Source organism: Pelodiscus sinensis, chromosome 1 (assembly GCF_052426305.1).
Source record: "Pelodiscus sinensis isolate ZL-2025 chromosome 1, ASM5242630v1, whole genome shotgun sequence".
NCBI classification, from domain to species: Eukaryota; Metazoa; Chordata; order Testudines; family Trionychidae; genus Pelodiscus; species Pelodiscus sinensis.
This window is the reverse complement of record NC_143052.1, coordinates 325,229,476-325,253,166: the sequence shown is the minus strand read 5'-3', so window position 1 is coordinate 325,253,166 and position 23,691 is coordinate 325,229,476. Positions and strand designations below refer to the sequence as shown.

Sequence of the window (23,691 nt, the reverse complement as noted above, 5' to 3'; positions counted from 1 at the left end):
CTGATGGCTTATTTAGAAATCTGTAAACCTCATTTCTCAATAACACTTATTTTGAAATAGCTATTTCAGAGTAGCAGTAGTATGAATGCTCCACTGCTGCTATTTTGAAATAGCTCCTCTCCAGAGCCATTCAGAGTAATTACTTCCCAGTGCCTCCCTGGGCTCTAATTCAAGGAAGCACATCCACATTAGGGAAGCCTCTGTCAGACTAATTTTGAGGCTTCCCTGTAGTATAGACGTGCTATTTGGGATGTGACTAGCCAACTAGTCACTTCCCCTCCTCCCTTTCCCCTGCTTGCCATCTCTATCAGAAAGAGGCAGCAAGCAGGGGAGGAGAGGAGTGGGTACTTCAAAGCCGTAGTGACACTTGAAGCCTAGGTCCAGATCCCGGACTCCAAGTGGTGCTGCCGCTTTGAAATGCTGCGAGCAACCCAGGGCCAGCTGCGGTGTCCCCACACTGCACGCGGCGTTTCAAAGAGGCAATGCCACGTGGAGCCCAGGATCAGCTGGGGACTTCTTTGCTGATCCCAGGATCCATACAGTGCTGCTGCTTTGAAACGCTGCAGGGAGCCCAGCATCAGGCTCTTCACAGCATTTCAAAGCGGCAGCGCCATGTGGAGCCTGGGATCAGCTGGCTCTATGTGGTGCTTTCGCCTTTGAAGTGTAACAACAGCAGTAGGTAGGGCTGTTGCTACACTTCCAAGACACAGGTGCTCTATCAACTAATCGAATAGTGAATGCAAAATGCATCAACTGTTCAATTAGTCAATACTTAACATCCTTAATTTTGAAATAAGCTATTTTGGAAAAAAATTCTGAAATAGCTTTTTTTCTACATAAGCGTGCTGTGTAGACTTACCCTAAGTGATTATCAGTGCATGGTAAGTCTTAGGTAAAGTAGACATGAGTGTAGACCAAAGTAAACATGGTATAGTACTCTGTTAAATATAAACTACTTTAAAAGAAAGGAATGTTAAAATAAAAAGATTTGATAAGGTAAGGAAACTGTTTCTGTTTTTTTTTGTTTCTGTGCTTTTTCATTTGAATTAAGTGGGTAATAAGCAGCATATTTCTTCTGCATAGTTCTTCAAAGCTGTCTTAAGTCAGGGTTCAGTTGGAAACTTTTGAAAGAACAACCATAACATTATGGACATTTGAATGTTGCAAAAAACTTCAATTTCTCAGATGTTCATCACTCTAAGGTTCTACTGTATTCCACTTGAGTTACAGGAGAATCTTGGCTTAGCTGTAAGAGTGTAGCATATTCAGCAATTCTTTCATTATTGCTGAATCCTGGCCAGGATTAAAGGAGACCCTATGTGATTAAATGATTTATGAATTAGAAATTCAGAAAGCACCATTGCCATTCAGCAGCCTGAATAAAGAATTATCTAGACATTTATTACTAATGAGAATTGTCTCTTCTGTGATGCTACATGGAGCAAAGAGGCTGTAAGACACAGATAACCAGTTCTGATTCCATTTATTAGAAGCCAGTTGTGCACACATGCAGGCACATGACCTCATGCACACACACAGAATGATATTATTACAGTGCATAATTATCAAACATTTTGCCATATCTTTCCATCTCTAGCTGCTTATATCACTATACAGAGGTGGTGAAAGAGAGAGAGAGAAACAGAGAGAGAGACAGAGAGAAAGAGAGAGACACAGAAATAGAAGGTGGTTTCTCTGAGTCATGGACAGTGTTTTTCTGCTTAGTCTGATCACAAACTATCCAGCCCACTTTGCTTCTGACAAAAAGCTTATTTCATTTAATAAAGTTATGAACCTCACCCTGTATCATAAAAAAAAGTCTTATATTGAATGAAAGGAGCCATAAAACTGCAAATATATATTCAAAACATTATCTTATTGTTTCTACAGTGGTGTCCGGATTAACCCACACCCAGTAATCCGACACTCCGCTTTATCCGACCCTGCGGCTCTCGGCCCTGCTTGTTGACCCGTCCCCCGCAGGAGCGGCATCAGTTGTTCCTTTGCTCTCTAGGAGAAGCTACTGCTCCTGTCGCTCCAGCCTGGAAGTGTCCCGGCAGCAGCAGCAGCAGCAGCAGCAGCAGCAGCAGCAGCAGCAGCAGCAACTTCTCCTTGAGAGCAAGGGAACAGCTGATGCCACTCCTGCCTGGAAGTGTCCTGGCAGGAGCGGCAGCAGCTGCTCCTAGAGAGCAACGGAACAGCTGATGCTGCTCTGTGGGGACTTCGTCCCCGGCAGGAGCGGCATCAGCTGTTTCTTTGCTCTCTACAGTAGAGTCTGTATCATCCAACATATTCAACCATGTGTCGGTCCTGTTTAGGTCGGATGATAGGGACTCTACTGTATTTAGAATCTATGTCTCATATTGGGACAGATAGCTACACAATATTCTTGTTTTCTGTCCAATTAAGAGATTTTGCAGGGGGAAATCAATACAAAACAAACAAAAATCAACAACAAACAGCACTGGAATTGTATAACCTGATTTGTGCTAGTGAAAAAAGTAGTTGAAAAAGTATAAAAGTAGCAGAGGAAAATGTTTGGGCAAATAGAAGGATACAGATGACAAATTTTCTCTTTTCATTTCAAAGAACTTTACTTTTTATGTCAAACCAGCAAATTTTTAACTTGTATATTTTATTGTCTGTATGAATGGCTAGGTAGGGAATTCATAATTGGTTACTTAGTCAATTCCCACTTAGCTGTCTTATAAAAACTTGGTATATGCACCAAGGAATTTCTGTGAAAATGAAACCCTGCAAAATAACTGAACCAAAAATTAGATGTGTCACATTTTAATAAACAATGGTGTCTAATTATGAAAGAATATGTACTTACTTGCCCAGTGCGAAGCACTCCATCTTAACAGTAGTTCCCTTAGCAGCTGTAACTGTGTAAGGAAAATGGACCTCAATTTTCGGCTCATATTCTCCCATCACACCTGGGAAATAAAGAATGATCTTTAAAAATAAAATGAATGTCACTACTTCTTTCCAAGCCTAGAGACATTATTGTGAAAACCACCATGACATGATTGTTAATAGCTATATAGAGATAACGCCTGGGGTGGAGGGAGGGAAGTAGCTTACATTAGTTTGACTTGCTCTGCTCAAATCCTATTCATCCCTTGTTCATTGGTGTCTCCAGTGCTATGAAAACAGCAGCACTTTTAAAAGAAAAGATTTAATTCCTCAAATATGGGTTCAAATTATATTTCAAAAGATTGCCATGTACTATCAATTCTGGAGAGTTGGGAAATTTAATGTACAACATCTTGGGACATTCAGTGATGTAGCAGAGGTTAGGATAGATACATCAACCAAAAACTTAGCAAATAACCTTTTAGTATCCAGTCAATATAACACGTGCCTTGTATCAAGGACATTCAGACATTTGTAAGAAAGCAGTCAAATGGTGTGAAAGCATGTTGCTCTCCTATTGAAAATAGTGTACAACCGCAGAAATCCCTCCCAAAATGTCAGATGCATGGCTATCACTATTTATTTAGCAGCATAGAGCTGTTGAAAATGTACAATAAAGACATTCTGGACCTTTTAAAAAACTAGACATTGAAATCAATGGAATCAGCCTGGATTTGTCCTGGTGTAAATGACAGAGGAATTTGTTTTGAGATAGGAAATTGAGAGAAGTTTAAGAATGGGAAATGAGCAGTAAATGGAGAAAGATTCATTAAGGTGAGACGAGGAGTTTTACTTTGATATGACTGAAAGCTGGAGGTTGTCATAGAATGGCTGGGAAGCAGTTTGGCGTTAGCCATAGTATTTTTGGTTAGACTGCAGATGGAGTAGGGGAGGGAGCTAGGTAAGAATTCAGGAGGCTAATGGAGAAAGGTACACTAACCACCTTAGAATTGGTGAAGGCATGGACAAGGCTCTTGGTCTTGAGCAAAGAGAGAATTTAGGTGATATCAAAGTTGCAGGAATAACAGGACTAAGGGGCTGGAAAAAATTGCCACAGAGTACAAGAGTGGGCAATGGGTACCAGGGGGAAGCAAAATAAGAAACTGAAAGAAGGGGAGATAGGGAGAGAAAATGGAAGAGCATGGGAAACAGAGATTGAGCCTTACAGAGAGGAAAAAGAGGGAGAAGTAGAATGGCAAGAAGTGTTTGGAGCAAATAATCAATTTGCAGGGTGAAAATAATGCCAACCATTCAAATGGTAAAAGCCCTTTGCTGATGTCTCTGAAAATCCAGGATGTAGGGCAATAGGGGATCCAGAGCTGGGTCATGTCTTGCTGGGTCACTTGGTAAATACCTTGTCCTGATTAGTCCCTCTGAAGCATTTGGTACTGGCCAACATTGGGAAATAGGATACTGGTTAGCTGGACCAGTGGTCTGACCCCATATGGCCATTTTGATATACCATTGTTGTTATGAATCAGGTTAGTGCTTGAAAGGGAAACTGTCAGTAAACACTCAGGTTCTGTAGCAAGAGATGTTGATACATTCTTATTTCTAAATAAATACTGAATCAGTGTCCTAGCACAGTAACAGGACACTATGCTGTTGTAGGAACATTGCCTTGTGTAGCAGTGCAAAACCAAGGTCTTGACCCTTTGCAATGCTAAAAAGAGTCACTGATTTATTTATTTATTTTGCAAATAAATGTATTAATTCTATGCCTGGCCAAATTGTAAGGGGCCATTAAATGGTCAACTAACTAAAATCTTCTAAAATGTGTGATTCTTGGCTTTCCCTTTCTAAGTTGTTTTGTTGTTGTATACTATTAAATAGCTGCCTTGTTTCAACCCTGAAGTGGTTGTATATTAAAATGAATGAAATAATTATTCATTGATCAAATCTGGAAGATGCTATTGGTTAAATTCTGGGTCCCAAACTGAGTTTTACACCCATTAATTAGAACTGTCCTGTGTAAATGTAAACACCAGATTTTTCATATTGATACATTCAAGTCCTATCTTAAGGAGATGCTGATCTGTCAACATTTTGTATCATGTCATATTCATGACCGCTAATGCCATGTAAACAATGAGACTTCCTGATTGCAGGCGTTCACGTTGAGATGTAACAGAAGTATTATAATATCCCTTGTCATTCCACCATGTTAACACTGTGAGAGGAAACTGAGAAAAGAAAGGAAAGGCTACTACTTCAAAGGGTATTTTTCATTTGTATTTGTATTTTTAATCTTAGAATTCAGTGAGGCTGCTAGATTTGCATGAGCATCAAAGCAAATTTATCAAGGCCTTAATGTCCTGTGTTACAGTATACATTCTCCGTATGACTGCTATTCCTACAGGCTTGTTCTTCTTTCCTATTTCTGTCTGGTCACTATGATTCAACAACAATAATCTAGACAGGATTTGCATTTTCATCTGCAGTTTCATTTCATTTGTATCGTAAATGTAGGAAAGTGATAAAATGAGCCCGAATGTTTAACAAATATCAACTGAGGATATAATGTCGAAATCAAGTATGTCTCTTTTTTGTTTAAGTGTTTCTTAAATCGTTTAAAGTTCTAGTTATCAAACCACATATGTAGATCTATACTGTAGGTGTGGCTTTGGTAGTGCTGGGCTTAGAAATTTAATAGCATATACACTGAAACCTTAGTGTATAATTCTGAAATGAATACCAAGGAAACTGAAGAGAACATATGACCCAGATATTATTGTTAGGGGGCAAAATGCACTAAGGTTCTCCACCTCTCTCTCCATGAGCATTCCTTCCAAGAAACAGGTCTCTGTCTGTACTTCTCCCAAAGAGAAAATCTATGGCTCATCCCACTCTAGATTTCATCACCAGGCTACAGCACCTCATGTCACCAATGTATTTCCCTTACCTGCCCAACTGGATTTAGGCCAGTTACAGAATATTCTCTGTATTGTTAGGGTTGCCAACTTTCTAATGGCACAAAACCAAACACCTTTGTCCTGCCCCAACTCTGCCTGTTCCCTGAGTCCCCCCACTCCTTCTTTGCCCCTTCTTTTAGGCTCCAACTCCCAATTCTGTCCAGAGGATGAGGGTTCGGACTGGGGGTGTGGGCTCTGGGGTGGGGCTGGAGAAAGGGGCTTGAGGATCAGGAGGAGGCTGAGGGCTGGGTCAGTGAGTTAGGGTTCTGGGGGAACATGAGGGCTCTGGCTGGGGGAGGGGGCAGTTCAAGCTCTGGAGTGGGGCTGGGTATGAGTAGTTTGGGATGCAGAAAGGGGCTTAGGTTCTGGGATAGAGGGGTTCAGTGGGCAGACGGAGCTCCGGGCTGGAGCCAAGGGTTTTGGGGTATGAGAAGGGGCTTGGCATTAGCACAGAGGGCTGAGGCATGAGGGGGTACAGGGCACAGATGATACTTTCCTAAGGTGGCTCGCTGGAAATGGACAGCAGAGTTCTACAGCTCTGAGGTGGGAGGCCAGGGTGTCTTCATGCACTGCCCACACTCACAGGCTCCACCTCCACAACTCCCATTGGTTGCAGTTCCTGGTCAATGGGAGCTCCATATGCCTAGGAGCTGCAGAGATGTGCTGGCTGCTTGCTGGGAGCCATGTGGAGCCAGGGCAAATAGAGTGCTTGCCTTAGCGCTTCTGCACTGCCAACCAGACTTTCAGCAGCCTAGTCAGTGGTGCTGGTAAGAGCCACCAGGATCCCTTTTCAACTGAATGTGCCAGTTGACAATCGAGTTATTCAGAACAGCTTCAAAAATAAATATGATACATTCATAATAATTTAACATGCAGAGGGATACAGGTCAAACCAATCAAAACCTAAACTGATCCTGAGCTTAGCATTTACTTTTCTATCTAGCTTAAGCAGGACTTCCCTTATTTCAGAGCCCTCTTTTTAGGTCTGAATCTCAACCTTTATTTTTCTTCATCTCTTCTTTGTCTCACAGATTTTCTCTCCTCGGTTTGCCAACCTGCTTTTATTAACACCAAAGCTCTTTGTTTCAGTGTCCCATCAGGATCTTCCCCCACAACTCTTGCCAGCCAGAACTGAGTGAAAATGAAACTTGAAAGGGATGAACTCTGTAGTGTCATGCCCAGTAGTGCAAACAGTAGGACTAAGCACAGCCAGTCCTGGGAAGCAAAAATGAACTCTTTTATGGTCACATAACCAGAGACACAATAATAATCAAATAAACATGGACAATTAATATTTATAAAGGTAACATTAGTTTCCCCATTTGTAACACTAAGATAAGATGCCTCTATGCTTGCTAAAAAGAGCATCCTTTACCCACAAATAAATGCATTTAAGAAACAATGAAACCCATAAAATCAAATTTAAGCTTGACATTTCCCACTTAATAGATAGAAAGGATGGTCCAGTGACTACGGTACTAGCCTGACAGTCAGGACACCTGAGTTAAGTTCCTTGCTCCATCAGAAACTTCTTTTGCTTTCTTGGGCAAGTCCCTTAGGCTAGGATCCATGAGGGGATTTCAGTGTTGCAATGCTGAGAGTCAAGGTAGCTAACTTTTGGGCAAACAGAGAATCACAGGAAGAACACTGTGATCCACAAAGCCCAGTAAGGTGCCCAGGCTCACAAGGCAATGAGCTGCTTAAGCTAGCCACTGGGAGATGCTGAGGAATGTGCTAAGCCCTGCCTCCAATTTCCACCCCACTGGCAGATACTTAAATCCAGGAAGCTAAGAATCACATAGCTCTACTTGCCAATTCATGAATGGGCCCTGGAGTCAGACAGGTTAGATCTTTCAAGGCATTCTGTCTCCTTTCCTTCCACTTCCTCCTAGAGATGGAACACCACGAATGTGCTGTTTGCAGCATTCCAGCTCTTGGAGGGAAGAGGAGAAGCAGAGACAGAACACATATCAGGCCATTTGCTGCTCCAAAAGTGCTGGGAAGGAGGGTGAGGAGGAGGTAAGTGCAGGGCTCCAATGCCCCAATGTGCAAGAGAGTGAGGGGGAGGGAGACAAAAAGGGGTCCACAAGTGGAACCCCAGTGGGGCTCACTGAGGTGAAGGAAGGCCACTCATGAGGCCTACCCACTATTCATGGTTGTCCATCCCTGTTCTAATTTTTTCAACATAAGCTGCATAAACCTTATAAAAGCATAAAAAACAAATGAACAACCATACTAGGACAGCTAAATGGTCCATCCAGCCCAATATCTTTTCTCTAAGGGTATGTCTACACTACCACCCTAGTTCGAACTAGGGTGGTAGTGTAGATATACTCTCACAAAAATAATTATTAGATGTTTTAGAGGAAATGAATAGAATAGGACTATTTCTAGGGATCCACCCTTTGGCATCCAGTCTCAGCTTTGGATAATCAGAGGATTACTAATACCCAGAGCATGAGATTGCATCTTGGACCATGTTGGCTAATAACCTATGATGGACCTATCTTCCATTAACTTAAATCTTTTTTTAATCCAGCTATACTTTTGGCCTTCACAACGTCCCATGACCACAAATTCCACAGGTTGACTATGTATCATGTGAAGAAATACTTCATTTTGTTTGTTTTAAATATCCTGCTATTAATTTCATTGGGTAACACCTAGTTCTTGTGCTATATGATGTGGAAAACAATACTTCCTAATTCACTTTCACTGCAACATTTGTGATTTTATCAACCTCTGTCATATCCCCCATTAGTTTTTCATTTTCTAAAAGAAACAATCCCAGTCTTTTTAATTTTTTCTCAGAAGCTGTTCCAAACTTTGGATAATTTTTGTTGCCATTCTCTGTATCTTTTCCAATGCTTATATATCTTTTTTGAGATGAGGTAACCATATCTCCCTGCAGTATTCAAGGTATGGGAACAGCATAGATTTATATAGTGACATTATGGTATTTTCTGTTTTATTATCTATCCCTTTCCTAATGGTGCCTAACATTATCTTAGATTTTTTTTGGCTGGAGTTGTTTTCAGGAAACTCAGGAGAGATTGAAGTGCTGCCCTATTGATTAGCAGAATACCCATAGCAACTCACAGTAGCCAGTATGTGTTTCTACTGGTGGTGCACATCCACACATACCTAGGTACATATAACAAAAGTTATTCCACACACAGATGGAAAAATTGGAGAGAACATTGCTTGGGTGTAGGAATCTTCCCCATATATTCTTTAGAGAAGGCTAATGTAAACAATGCATTTAACTTCTCCATAAGAACACTGTTTTTCTTTAGCACCTCAATCATCCAGTGGCCCCAGCGATTGGCAGACATCCTAATCAGTATGGTGATGGTGACTTCTGCAAAAGCATGTCTTCCTCTGCATATTGGACAAAATTCCATATTTGTCAAATTTAGTTCCCATTTGGTGCAAGACTGCAAATAGTCAGGGTCATCTAAGAATCTTCTCATTTGTGACAAAGCAAGCCAATGATTATGACTATGCCATAACTTTTGACACTGAAAACTGTTCAGTTTCCTCTTCTTGGTTGTTTTTATTGACCATGTTTATGTTCCATATGACTGGCACATGCACAAAAATGCTCACTCCAACATATAGATTCGGCATCAGCATCCTGGAAGTATTTTCCATTTTTGTCCTTAACTGGAAGAAGCTGAGAAAACAGATACCCAATAAGGACCTTTAAAGTCTTACATAAACATTTCTGGCTATATTTCTTAGAGATTTCCTCAATACACTGTGCCATAAAATTTCATCATTGGTTACGATCATTCTTCTTGACTGCTTGTTGAAGACATTTCTTTTCTTCTTTTGCCATTTTCTTCTCTATTAGTGCATCCATTTAGCTCCGTGCCTTTTTTCTTTCCCATAATTTGATGCAATCCAACATTGCTTTTTCATTTTTCTTTATCCCAGTTTTTCTCAGACAATCTCGCTGAAGAAATCCAGAACTGAAGTGGATTAATCCTCTATGATGGACAGATGTTCATCCAATACAGAATGTTTGTGGTAAATTGCGACTGTGTAAACTATTAGCAATTGCTTCATCGTGAAGTTTATCAATTTTGACGTGTTTCCAGAACTTCATTAATCTGAAGATTATTGTTGCTATTAGGAGCTAATGATCAGAATTCAGAGCAAGATCATCACTCATAGAATCATAGAATAATAGGGCTGGAAGAGACCTCAAGAGGTCATCAAGTCCAGCCCCCAAACATTCGATGTGAGCTTAAACCCAGATTTTCCAAACTTGAATATGATCCAAGTTGCACTGTCACCTGATGGATATAGAAATGTATACTTACAATAATTTGTGTGCAGAAACCAGATAGTCTTTAAAAATAGTCTACTTGTTAAAATAAACAAAACCACTGTTGTCTGATCTCTGTTCTAGTAAATGGTGTAGCCGCAATAGCACTTCAAATCCAATTTGATTATGGCCAATTCTCACATTCATATCTCCTAAAATGACAATATGAATTTGAGGTGATATATTAGATACAGTGTTATATAATGAAGTATTAAAAACCAACTTTCTGAGCATCAGGCCTTGCATAAGGTGCATATGCACTAAAACTACCACATGTCCTACCTTCGAACTGAAAATGGTAATTTCAAAGATAGAGAATAACCCTGCCAAGGCAGTAATGCAGATTGTGCTGTTGCAATAAAACCAGAGCAATACCAGTGAACTTGGCATGTGCATCAGAGGCATGTACCAACTGAGAGATCTGACCGCTATGAGTCCCAGCTGTCTTCTCAGGGTTTGAATTCCACTATGTCTTCTATATGCCGCATATATCAACATTCAACCTTTCCAGTTCTTCAGCTACAAGACTCGCTTTCACAACAGCTCGCAGTGATCAGATGTTCCATGAACTCATCAATAGAGACTGCTGTCACTGCAGAAACAGACGTATTGCCTTCATATCAGATGCTCCCCTGTTCAGACACTCTGCCTGCTCTGCGGCAGTAGCATACGTAGATAATTCCCAACGCTTGGTTTCACTGTGAGAAACGAATGAACTTTTACATAACATTCTTCTGTGTGTTGAAGCCAGAGATGTTTTTCGGGGATGGCTTGCCAGGCTGTGGTCCCTCCTCCCCACTTTATGTGTGTTTAGGAGTGGTGCTAGGAACAAGGGAATCTGGGTGTGGTTGGCAGTTGTGTCAACACTTACCCTGCGACCTTGGCCACCTCTGTGCTGTGCAGCTTTGGCTCAGAGTCCTGCTCCACGAGGCAAAAAGTTTTCCTAGAACTGCAGTTTCCATCCCTATTTGAAACTGCTAAGGGGCTTTTACATTGGTTTGCATGATAAATTTGTCTGCCTTTCATGTAAATGTAATTTCATTGTCCTGCCTTGCTCAATTCACACTGGAGACATGTTCAGGTAGAAACACATTCCTTTGTCTAGAGAGGGAAGATTTAAGACTTGCCTGACAAATAGAGTTTTAGTAAGATGAAGGCCTAAAACATAAGCCAATGCAGCACAGGCCTGGTCTGAGGCCTGAGGCCTAGCTAACAATGAACAAAACATAAGTTAAAAAAAACCAGGGTACACACTCCCCACAGATATAGACTCAGGTTCAGGAAAAGGTCTAAAATGACAGCATGATGATCTAATCAAACCACCAGGTACAGGATGATGGGTGGTATCTAAGTAGAGTCAGAGATTGGTAACCTGACAATGTCAGAGGGTGGCAACCTGATACATCAGCAGTGAGGTGTGATTTGTTGTACTTGTATATAAGGTGGTGTCTTAGGGGGACAGACTTTGTATGACTGGGGGGCAGTGGAAATTTCCCACTGATAGAGTCATTCCATTGTGGCAAGTACATGTGCGTAATGGTTTAATAGAGTCTACTGACAACTATTACTGTACTTCACTTAACTATAAACCTGGCCTGAAACCTTCGATCCTTATCAGGATTATGGTCATTGGGGGTTCTCTTGGGGTATGCTGTGGAGACTAAGTGCACAAGTCTACATAGCACACATCACTGAGCACACACACAAGCAGCCTTCCAGTTATCATCATCAGCAAAGCCAGAGACCTGTGAGGACACCTCAGCAGTAAATCCTGACCTCCCTCTCCAAAGAACTATAACAGTTTAGAAACCTATTTAAAGCACATATTTGTATTTCTCCATATAGCATCAGTACATACACAACACTACAATATGAATGGCCAGCATGTCAGAAGTTTACATATAACATGACAACATTTAGGCACAGAATAGGGCAGCAGTGCTCAACCCTTGGGTGTTGTGACTATCTTCCGGGGGGGGGGGGGATCGCATTGTTTTTCTGTTGTGGCAGGCGAGTGGAGTGGCATTTAAAGGGGCTGCGCCTTTTTTTGTTGTTGTTGTTTAACCAAAATTTTCCTGGGGGTCACACCTGGAAAAAGGTTGTGCACCACTGGAATAGGACAATAGTGAGTGGAGGCACTGAGTATGTTAGCATGAGTTACGTTATGGTGCATCCACTGCCACTTGGCATCGAGGCACTCCCTGGGCCAGAAGCGCTTACCTGGGATGTTGGAGAGTGAGGTGCAATTTCCACCTCTCTTTCAGAAGGGAAGAAAGACTTTTAACAGGAAAAACAATTGTAACTCTGTAACACATGGAAGTGCTCTAATCATTTAACTATGGAATATAGGATAGTCTGATATGGGGCTCCTATTAAAACAGTTCCACTGGCCCACATTGCTATTTCTAAGCACAACTGAGTAAGTTAAAAGTGGCAAGAGACTAAAGCCTGAAAAAGAGCCAGCTACTGACTCTGTTTGGTTGCTAGTCTAGGTACATCTTATTAGCCCCTACTAAATAGTATAAAAGGGCTGAGAGCTTAAGGCATCGCTGCACAAGATATGCCCCAGGGGCCAGATGTGGCTAACCTAACACTTTGATCTGGCCTGTGGACTACATTTGGCTGCTTTCTATTTATATCCTGCTGCCTATGTCATGGAATTTCCAGGTGATGGCTCAGGTAGCAGGATCCTATTTAAATGGTTCCTGGCTCCAGGTTGTGGAACTACCCTGAGAGGGGCTGGAGCTGCAAGCCTTTAAATAGCATCCGCAACCCCAGGTGGCTGCCAGGCAATGCAGTAGAGGTGGAGGTAGGAGCCATGAGACCTTTGCTCCGTTTTTACTTAAAAGCCACTTGCCCAGACAGCTCTGGAGAGAGGCTGCCCCTTCTGCCCAGGCCCCACCCCTTCCAGGGGTGGGAGGTGGAGCTGGCCTTTGACTAGTAGCAACATTCATTAAATGCCTGCAAAAATTGTTGCCCACCCCTGGCCTAAGGCCTTGTCTACATGGGGAAATTGACCAGCATAGCCAGAATAAATTATTCCATAATAACTATTGTAGATTACTTCCAGTGTGCATAGAGTAAAAATGAAGTTATTCCTGAATAGGAGTGTCACAGAGGACCTATTCCACAATAGCTTATTCTGCAATAGATATGCCTGTGTAAATTTCCCTGTGTAGATAAGGCCTAAGAATTTAAGACAGAGCTTGAGATAAGGGGATATGTAAACTTCAGGAAAGAACCTTCAGAATAGCTAAACTTGAGGAAACCTAGGCATAGATTTACTTTGTTGTTATTTAGGAAAAAGCCAGGGATGTACACCAAGGTTATGTACCAAGCATATTTGCTTCCTGATTTTTCCTAAATAATAACAAACATAAAACACGTTCATTCTCTCTCTATCTCTCTCTCTCTCTCTCACATACACACACACACATACACAACACACACAATTAGCTGCAAGGTGGGTTCTTGTTTATGTATGTCTGTTACAGTTTTCACTGCCAAATTACTTTAATGTCATTTGGATTTGTCTAACAGTCTCAAAAAAAAAAAAAAAAAAAAAAAAAAAAGAAAGCTAAATTGCTCCCAGAAGCATGTGAGCACAGATAACAAAGAGATACCATTGTGATCTGTTACATTTACAGAAACAGATTATGATCTAATAGATCATGCGTTTGTTCTCATTCATGGCCAGAATAATGTCACAAGATTCATTTCACACTAATCACATCATCAGTCCAGAACACATGGCAAATAAATATGTATAACCTTCTTAGCCAATCTGCATTTTTAAATGTCCTTATATCATTTACTTGCATGGGGGAACCTTATATACCGAAGTGTATAATGGTAATAATACTAATACATTGTAAATCATATTGGTGAAAATGAGGCTGACCATATTGGGGATACCCATAACTGACCTTTACATCCAAAACATGTTCATCTAACAATAAAAAGGTTATTTTCAGTGCTTTGAGTGGGATTTAGCTGTTAAGCTGCATACCAATTCTCCATGCAACTCACTGAAAATTCATAGTTGTACTTCATTATTTTTCCAAAATAGTGTGTCCACTTAGAATCTCCTTGCCCTCTTCATTAATAATAAATGCTTCAATTGACATTCCTTGGAAAAGGTATGTGAAATGTGAGGTTCATTGAAGTACCTCCAAAGTTGTTTAATAGAATACTTGGGGCAAATATTATAACATTTATCTCTTGATTGGAAGGTGATTCCTGAACTAACCTAATATCACTAGGATTTTAGAAATGCAGTTTTCAGAGAAAAATAATCTTGCTAAAATCTGCATAATGGAGAAAAATGCTTTTTATTTTAGAACTTAGTATTTAAATAGTTATGCACAACAGTGTGGAAATATAAGTTGTTTAACCACAGTGATCTAAATATGAAAGACGGCCACATTTTCACAAAATAAAAACAAAACAGTGCTCAAACATGGATTCAATGTTTAACTGTTATGTGCTTTCCACTTAAGTCAGTCCTTCCTTGCTTCAGTAAAGTATTTGATATAGTCTTGCATGTCCTTCTTATCAATAAACTAGAGAAATATAACCTAAATGGGGCTACTATAAGGTGGGTGCATAACAGGCTGGATAACCATTCTCAGAGAGTAGTTATTAATGGTTTACAGTCATGCTAGAAGGGCATGATAGTAGGTTTCCGCGGGGGTAAGTTTTGGGACCTGTTCTGTTCAAGACCTTCATCAACAATTTAGATATTGGCATAGAAAGGACACTTGTTGGCTGTGTCTACACTGGCAAGTTATTCCGGAAAATCAGCCGCTTTTCCGGAATAACTTGCCAGCTGTCTACACTGGCCCCTTGAATTTCCGGAAAAGCACTGACGATCTACTGTAAAATCATCAGTGCTTTTCCGGAAAAACTATGCTGCTCCCGTTCGGGCAAAAGTCCTTTTCCAGAAAACTGTTCCGGAAAAGGGCCAGTGTAGACAGCACAGACTTCTTTTCGCAAAAAAGCCCCGATCGCGAAAATGACGATCAGGGCTTTTTTGCAGAAAAGCGCGTCTATACTGGCATGGACACTTTTCCAGAAAAAGTGCTTTTCCGGAAAAGCATCCTGCCAATGTAGACGAGCTTTTTCCGGAAATACTTATAACGGAAAACTGTTCTGTTTTAAGCATTTCCGGAAAATCATGCCAGTGTAGACGTAGCCATTAAGTTTTCAGATGATACCAAGTTGGGAGGGGCTGCAAATGCTTTGGAGGACAGGGTCATAATTCAAAATGATCTGGACAAACTGGAGAAAAGGTCTGAGGTAAATAGAATGAGGTTTAATAAGTGTCAGCCGATGGTCAGGGCACTGCGTGTGTGTGTGTGTGTGTGTGTGTGTGTGTGTGTGTGTGTGTGTGTGTGTGTGTTATACACCTGAGCCTTCAACTGCTGGGACACAAGGTCCTGTCGCAGCGGGCGGCCTTAGGTAAGACCAATGGGTACCCCGAGAAGTTTAATGTCCGTGTCTTTGACCTCTAGGACTGGGTCCCTCCGAGGCGAGCAGCCAACAGGCTGACAGATGCCCCAAAAGTTTAACGTCCGTGTCTTTAACCGCTAGGACTGGGGTCCCGTCACAGCGGGCAGCCAACAGGCTGACAGATGCCCCCGAGTTTACAGGGAGAGCTCAGTTTTTGACTGCTAGGATACATGATTCCTTCGCAGCGGACAGCCTAGGGAAGGCTGAGAGATGCCCCATGGATCTGTCCCCTGGAAGCGACACAATCCAAATGCCCAGCTCTGCCTGTATCTGTCCCTTATGACCGTCTGGAGTTCTTTTAAATTGTGCTTGGTTCTGTTACTGCAACTGAAGGAGTCAGGTTAAAACTTAACCAGTTAAAACATACAGGGCACACAGAGCAGTCTTATAAAAAGGCTTATAAAGCATGTGGTTACAATGGCTATTGCTCTTCTTCTTAACTGCTAGCAAATACAGATCTTAAAATGGTTACAAAGGAAAAGAAAGATAGGAAATAATGGTAGCAAGTGACAGCTTAATCTTTAAAGAGCTCTAATACTATGTATATACTTAAACAAAGGACACATACAGGTACAATTTTTACCCCCTTCTGTGCCTCTCGACTCCAGCGTGTCAGGCCAGGGTCGGTCCCTCAATTTCTCGGAAAGACGAATACGAGGTGGGCATCCCCATGGAATCTCGGGAGGTCAAACACCTAACCTGGCCAGCAGGTAGATGGCAGATCGGCGCTCAGAGTGAGTGTGCTGTTGGACCCATCTTTATATCCCTAGGGGCCTGTATCCTCTTTCTTATCTAAGATGCCAAATTGTACTGGTCCGCCTTTGTGGCACCAATTCTTACAAGGGAGTTTCAAATAATTTTCACTTGTAAGAGAGAGAGAACTAAATTAGGAGTACTGGACATTCTTTGCAGGGTGAGGGATTCCTCCCCCTGGACGAGTGTGTGATCGTATCAATATGGGTTTCAGTCAAGGGCACTCCTCGGCAGCCTCTTGGTCAGCGATTAGTTCGACCACCCTCTTATCTCTGCTTACAACTGTCCAGGGTCACTTGTGAACTGGCATATTTGGGCCTCCTGTCAAGGCTTCAAAGACTATGCTGATCTTACTGCTCTGTGTGCCCTGTATGTTTCCAGGCAAGCAAAGATGGATGTTACAGGGGGGTTCATGTCTGGCTACAATAAGACGAATGCAAAGTATTTCACTTAAGAAGAAACAATCAGTTTCACACATATAGAATGGGAAGCAATTGTCTAGGAAGGACTACTGCAGAAAGGGATCCAAGAGTCATACTGGACCACAAGCTAAATATGAGTCAAAAGTGTGATACTGTTGCAAAAAAAGCAAACATAATTCTGGGATGCAATAACAGGAGTATTGTGAACAAGACATGAGAAGTAATTTTTCTGCTCTATTCTGCACTGATTAGGCCTCAGTTGGAGTATTGTGTCTGGTTCTGGACACATTTCAAGAAAGATGTGGAGAAACTGAAGAAGATCCAGAGAACAGCAGCAAAAATGATTAAAAGTCTAGAAAATATGGCCTTTGAAGGAAGATTGAAAGAATTGAGTTTGTTTAGTTTAGAAAAGAGAAGACTGAGAGGAGACACAATAGCAGTTTTCAAGTACCTAAAAGGGTGTTACAAGGAGGAGGGAGAAAAATTGTTCTCCTTGACCACTGATGGTAGGACAAGAAGCAATGGGCTTAAATTGCATAATGGGAGATTTAGTTTGGACATTAGGAAACACTTTCAACTATTAGGGTGGTTGTCTAGGGAGGTTATGGAATCTCCATCATTAGAGATATTTCAAATCAGGCTAGATAGACATTTGTCAGAGATGATCTAGATGGAGCTTGGTCCTGTCATCAGTGCAGTGAGGTCTCTTCCAGTTCTGGTATTCTATGATTCCTACCACTTTTAATACTGTCTTGATTCTTCCCTGTGTTGTCTCTAGTTTGTATACATCTTTCTGTCAACAAGGTTTCTGGAACTAAACACAGTGTTATTATCTTATTATTTATTTTTTTTAAATGCTCAGGCATACACAACAGCATTCTATTTCTGTCTCTGTCTCTTCCTCTCTCTCATTCAATTCAGAGAATACCAGCTGAATTCATTTCTTTGGTTCTGAATGCAACTGAGGGTATATCTACACTTGCCCCCTAGTTCGAACTAGGGAGGCAAATGAAGCATACCGAAGTTGCTAAGGAAGCAGGGGATATAAATATCCTGTGCTTTATTTGCATATTCACATCCGGTCGCCATTTTAAAATTCCGGTCGCCTGAATTAACTCGCCGCGTGTAGACGCGGTAGTCCAGTCCAAAACCCTTCCCTCAAATTAACTGTTACTCCTCATGCAAATCTGATATAGCCCAATTTAATGTCTCAACCCACAAAACTATTCTTCCTTCCTAGGTCCTGTTTTCAGCTTGCACTTCAATCACATGGATTTTATTCACAGGCTGGAAGTTTATTATTTCATCTAGTCCTGCACAGACATAATCTAATTTACGTGTCTGTGTGTGGGAGGTGGGGAAGGGATTCTTAGCTATCTCAGACTACGTCTGCACTGCATCGCTCTTGCTCAAAAGCCAATGCAAATGAAGTGCAGATTAGCATATTGCCATGCTAAAAATTAGGAAGAACAGCTCTTGTGCAAGAGGGGATTTTTGTGCAAAAAGGAGCTGTGTAGATGGCTCCTTTTTGCGCAAAAGCCTCTAGCGCAAAAACAGCCCTAATTAAGTATGCAAATTAAGTGAGGCAATACACTAAACCACGCTTCATTTGCATAGGCTTTGCGCAAGAGGGATGCAGTGTAGATGTTGCCTTCGTGAAGACACATTTAAAATGTTTGCATAGATACAGTTCTTCTACAGTACTGTTTGCACTTTAAAACTGACCTCCCATGTCAATTAACCTGAAACTTGTCCTCAACTATTTGAGGAATTACAACAAAAAGTCCCCTCATTCTGGTTTAAAAAATGTTGAAATTGCTGCAATACACGGAATGGAATTTTTCATTAAGTCCTTATTGATTAGGATAGAAACTAAGATTGCTCTAACAACCACTGTTATCCAATTATACATAAGAACTACTTATCTGTTGGAATGCCTCGTATCACTGGGAATGTATAAATATATGATCATTTCTTTAATAATGAAGATCAAGCTAATACTTGAAGATCAATGCCCCACTTCCATCATCAAGAGCTATTGAAATGCTTATTATTTAACAGGACATAGCAACAGTGTCCCTGTTATAAAACTTGCAGTAGTTCTAACCCTAAGCAAAATTCTTGCTGTTCACAATCAGATTATTTCATTATGCTGACAACATAATGGAATTGACAAAATATTGTTAGTTGGACATCATGTCACATTGCAAAGAAAGCTATCACATAGGCATGAACAGGAAGCTCTAATATTCTGAGCAGAAATGGAAGGTAAAATAGTTTTATAAATACAGTCAAACAAATGAATTTGCAATCACATTTAATACATAATAAAAATAATATTAATAATAATAAAATAAATACTTCACATGGCATGGTACCTTTTAGCACATGCTAATTAAACCTCCCAGCAACTCCATAAGTAGGAAAATATTATAATTAAGTTCTTATTTTACACAGAGAAGCTAAAGCCAAATTGAAGGCCATTTTTTATTAAGTAGTAATTTAGTAGCCTAACTGAAGGCACCACATTTAGAAACTTTGGCTTAAGGGCATATCAATGGAAAAGGGCTCAGATTTAAAGATATTTGGGACACAAAGCATCTGCAGAATCCTTTCCAGTCCAGAATAGGCATTTTTTAAATTTTGTTATTTACAGGATGAGAAATATTAGAGTTTTGAATATTAATTATACATACACAGTCCTTCAGTATGCACTTAATTGTAGGTTTGTGACTTATCCCAATAATTTCTAAGGGACTACTAACATGCTTGAATTTAAGCATATGTTTCCTAGCTTTGCTGGATGAAAGCCTTGGAGAGGTAAGGGAGAAAATCTGAATGGATGAAGGAGATAAATAATCAGAGACCAAAGGACATGTATGCACAGAATGGTCCCTTTCAGGTTTTTCTCCTAAGATGTACTCGTTTATCTGGTATGTTGGAGGAATTGGGGGGTGGAGAGGGAAGAGTTCCAGTAAATCAAATATTCTGATTAACCAAGAGTTATATTAACCCATGGAACACCAATTTTCAAAGAATTAGCATACTATAAAATGAATAAAGTATAAAACAGCATACCTGTTTTCCCTAATCCAATAATAGCACTTCACTGCAGAGTGGTTGGTTACTTGAAACTCTTAGGTGTATACAGATAGGCTGTGTCTACATTGGCACCCCTTTCCGGAAAAGGGATGCTAATGAGACACTTCGGAATTGCAAATGCCACGTGGGATTTAAATATCCCCCGTGGCATTTGCATGAACATGGCTGCCGCTTTTTTCCGGCTCGGGGTTTTGCCGGAGAAAAGCGCCAGTCTAGACGGGATCTTGCGGAAAATAAGCCCTTTTCTGGAAGATCCCTTATTCCTACTTGAAAGGAATAGGAATAAGGGATCTTCCGGAAAAGGGCTTATTTTCTGCAAGATCCCGTCTAGACTGGCGCTTTTCTCCGGCAAAACCCCGAGCCGGAAAAAAGCGGCAGCCATGTTCATGCAAATACCGCAGGGGATATTTAAATCCCACGTGGCATTTGCAATTCCGAAGTGTCTCATTAGCATCCCTTTTCCAGAAAGGGGTGCCAATGTAGACACAGCCATGATGTTTCTATGCAACAGATTATTTTATGACACTACATATCACTATGGGCAGAAATGATGCACACCCAGATCACTAAAAATATACTTAATACAAAATTATCTTTCTTTGATGATAAAGAAGGCACTTCAAGATCTTTCAGTGCCACAGAGTCATCATTATCAACATCAATTATCACTGTAGGGCTGTGTCTACACTGGGCCACTTATTCTGGAAAATCAGCCGCTTTTCCGGAATAAGCTGCGAGCTGTCTACACTGGCCCCTTGAATTTCTGGAAAAGCACTGATGATCTACTGTAAGAAATCAGTTGCTTTTCTGGAAATACTATGCTGCTCCCGCTTGGGCAAAAGTCCTTTTTCTGGAAAACTGTTCCAGAAAAGGGCCAGTGTAGACAGCACAGTAGTCGTTTCCGCAAAAAAGCCCCAATCGCGAAAATGGCGATCGGGGCTTTTTTCCGGAAAAGCGCGTCTACATTGGCCACGGACGCTTTTCCAGAAAAAGGGCTTTTCTGGAAAAGCATCCTGCCAATGTAGACGCTCTTTTTCCGGAAATACTTATAATGGAAAACTGTTCAGTTTTAAGCATTTCCGGAAAACCATGCCAGTTTAGACGTAGCCTAGGTGTAGAAGGTGTAGGAGATTGGTCTGAATCTGTAATAATCCTATGACATACCCTAGAGGCTGCTTTTTAAAATAAATCCCTGATTTCAGTTCACGCACTTGTCTTCTGCCTCTTTTGTATGAAAGTAAACTCAAGAATATGCAATTGCATAACATGCTAGGTAGTATACTAATTAATTGTTCATTCTGGATAATTCAGTGCTGGATAATAGAGCTGTAGTTACTACAGTAGTTATAACATCAGCTGACAAAGAAACCATCATATCTCATTAGGATTACATTATCTCTGTGAAAACAAAGCTTTCCAACAGCTTGAACAAATATGGTTGAAACACTATTAAAAACTGTATCTTCTAATTTCACTTCTTGTTTTCTGTGCAATATGATTTGAGCTATTAGTAAATATTAGAATCATTATATTTAATATTTCATGTTTAAGTGTGAATTCCTCTCACAGGTACTCAGGAGAGCGGTAATCTATTACTGATTACCTGATTAGCTAAAGATGGCAGACTACTGCAGCATCCAGAGACAAAGAAACCATAAGTGTCATTGAAAGAAAAGCTGAGATTATAACCGCAGGATGTAACCTGTGCAATGCTTAAAGCTTCAGACTTTACTATACATAGTATTATGCACGAAATACAATTCCATATCCAAACGTTCCTGAACTTTGAAAGAAATCAGATTTGAGCTAAACCCTACATCCTGGGCCTTTTTCTAAAATATTTATAAATCCTTGTTCCTAATCTCTATATAACTAGTAAGATATAGGTTGTGTTGTCATGTAAAAATGTTAAATCAAAGCACAAAACAAGGGATTTAGCTTCAACAATATTCAACACAGTGTGAAGGAGTTTGTATATATACAATTACAAGATACTAATAGATGGATTTTTTTAAATGAGGGGTGTGTGCTACATTTTGAAAAGGAAATATAAGTGATTTTCCCAATTGAGACAGTATATGATTTTTAAAATCAGTCTGTTATATAATTTCCCAGAGAAATGCTCGGAGATGGAATCACATTACTGAACTCTGTAGTCTATTAAGTTACTTGTCTATCATGCTAATAATATGGTTGTGTTAATTTAGATTAATTAGGTAATAGTTAAGAGTTGTAATGCAAGAAATCTGCTAAAGGCTGGTCTGTGGCACAATGTACCCTGCCTCAGACTGGAGCAACGGGGTGTGTGTGTGGCATATCTACGAGGTCAGAGGGCTATACACAGGGGAGTTGGGAGGCAGGTATTGAAAAGCTGCTCTCAGCATTCCCGCAGGCCCTTTGTCTGCTGGACTGATGTCTGGGTTCAGGTGTAATACAGTGTAGTAAGTTGAGGGTCAGTAACATGGAATCAGCAGGCCTAAGGCCTGTAACATGAAAACAGCAACAGGCCTGCAATCTAGCGAGCAAGACTTTGGTTCAGTAACACAGGAGCCAAGAAAGAAACCCTATTGATAATTGTGTGATTGTGTAAGTTAGGTGGAGCATGGAAGGACACAGGGAGGCACTGGGTACAGACTGTAAGCCAAAGGGGAGTAATGGAACATCTTAATAAGAAATGTCTTGGTACAAAGACTCCCTAAAAACTAATGCACATACCGACCTAGGTTCAGGACCAGGTCAGAATTGACAGCATGAAGGATAGTAAATAAGCCCCCCTTCCATAAGGTGAGGGGTGGTAACTAGGCAACAGAGGATGGTAACCTGGTACGTAAATAAATGATGTCAGTTGTTTGTACCTGTCTATAAAAGGACACTGCAGAGGGTGCTCTCCGGCTGACCTGGGGGGGGGGGGGGGGGGGAGAGGGCACACTAGGTGCCTGAATAGCAGGTGTCATTGCCTAAACTTCAATAATTTTTATTATTGAATTATTAATTCTTAAGCCTTATGTCTGCCCATTGCAGTTTGTGAAGGCTCACTGAATACTAGCACAGCAGCACTCAGCTCCTTTGGGGGGCTTTGCTATTGACTCACCTGGGTACAGGTCCATGCCCTTTCTTAGCTGGGGCCAGGGCATGTTTGTAAACCCCAAATTAGTGGTTCTGCTGCTTTTACCTGTCTGTGTGCATATGCTGCTTGATATGGTGCCCATAGGAAAAATACCCTCAGACTCAGCAGATGCATCTTTATATAAAAGTCCCAAAATAATTGGTTCAGGCTGAGTTGAGTAATCAGGACACAGGGTGTGATAGATAACCACAAAGGCCCATGGTAACAAATTGATGTATAACAATGATGTATAACAAACCATGTCATCTTCAGTGTCACATAGTATAAAAGTGAGACTCCAGCCTAAGGACAATAGGGAGAAGCTATAGGCCTTGGAAGGGCCAGAATGGTAGCCCCTGGTGATGGGGAAGGTAAAGATAATAAGAAAGATGATGGGCTAACACCTAAGATTGTTCTGGAAGGAATGATGTAAGTATACAGAATGGAAATATGGATGTGCAACCCCTATCTTATGAAATTGGGATGTTTGTTACTGTATTAACTGTATTAATAAACTATATTTGTAAATATACAAGAGTTTCTATAATGTGAGTGTTGCAACTGTGCACATCAGGGTTCCAATCATAGAGTAATTGAATACTGGGCCTGATCCTAGGACAAAGTACCTGTCAG

General features: G+C 40.8%; 1 protein-coding gene across 1 annotated transcript in view; it reads right to left on the bottom strand.

Annotated features, from left to right (window-relative positions):
- CNTN5 (contactin 5) overlaps window positions 1-23,691 on the bottom strand; it is a 1,036,023-nt gene that overhangs the window by 244,859 nt on the left and 767,473 nt on the right. Inside the window, exon 9 of the mRNA XM_089775740.1 lies at window positions 2,837-2,939. Within this exon, the coding sequence (XP_089631866.1) occupies window positions 2,837-2,939 (103 nt within the window). The remainder of the gene's footprint in view (window positions 1-2,836; window positions 2,940-23,691) is intronic.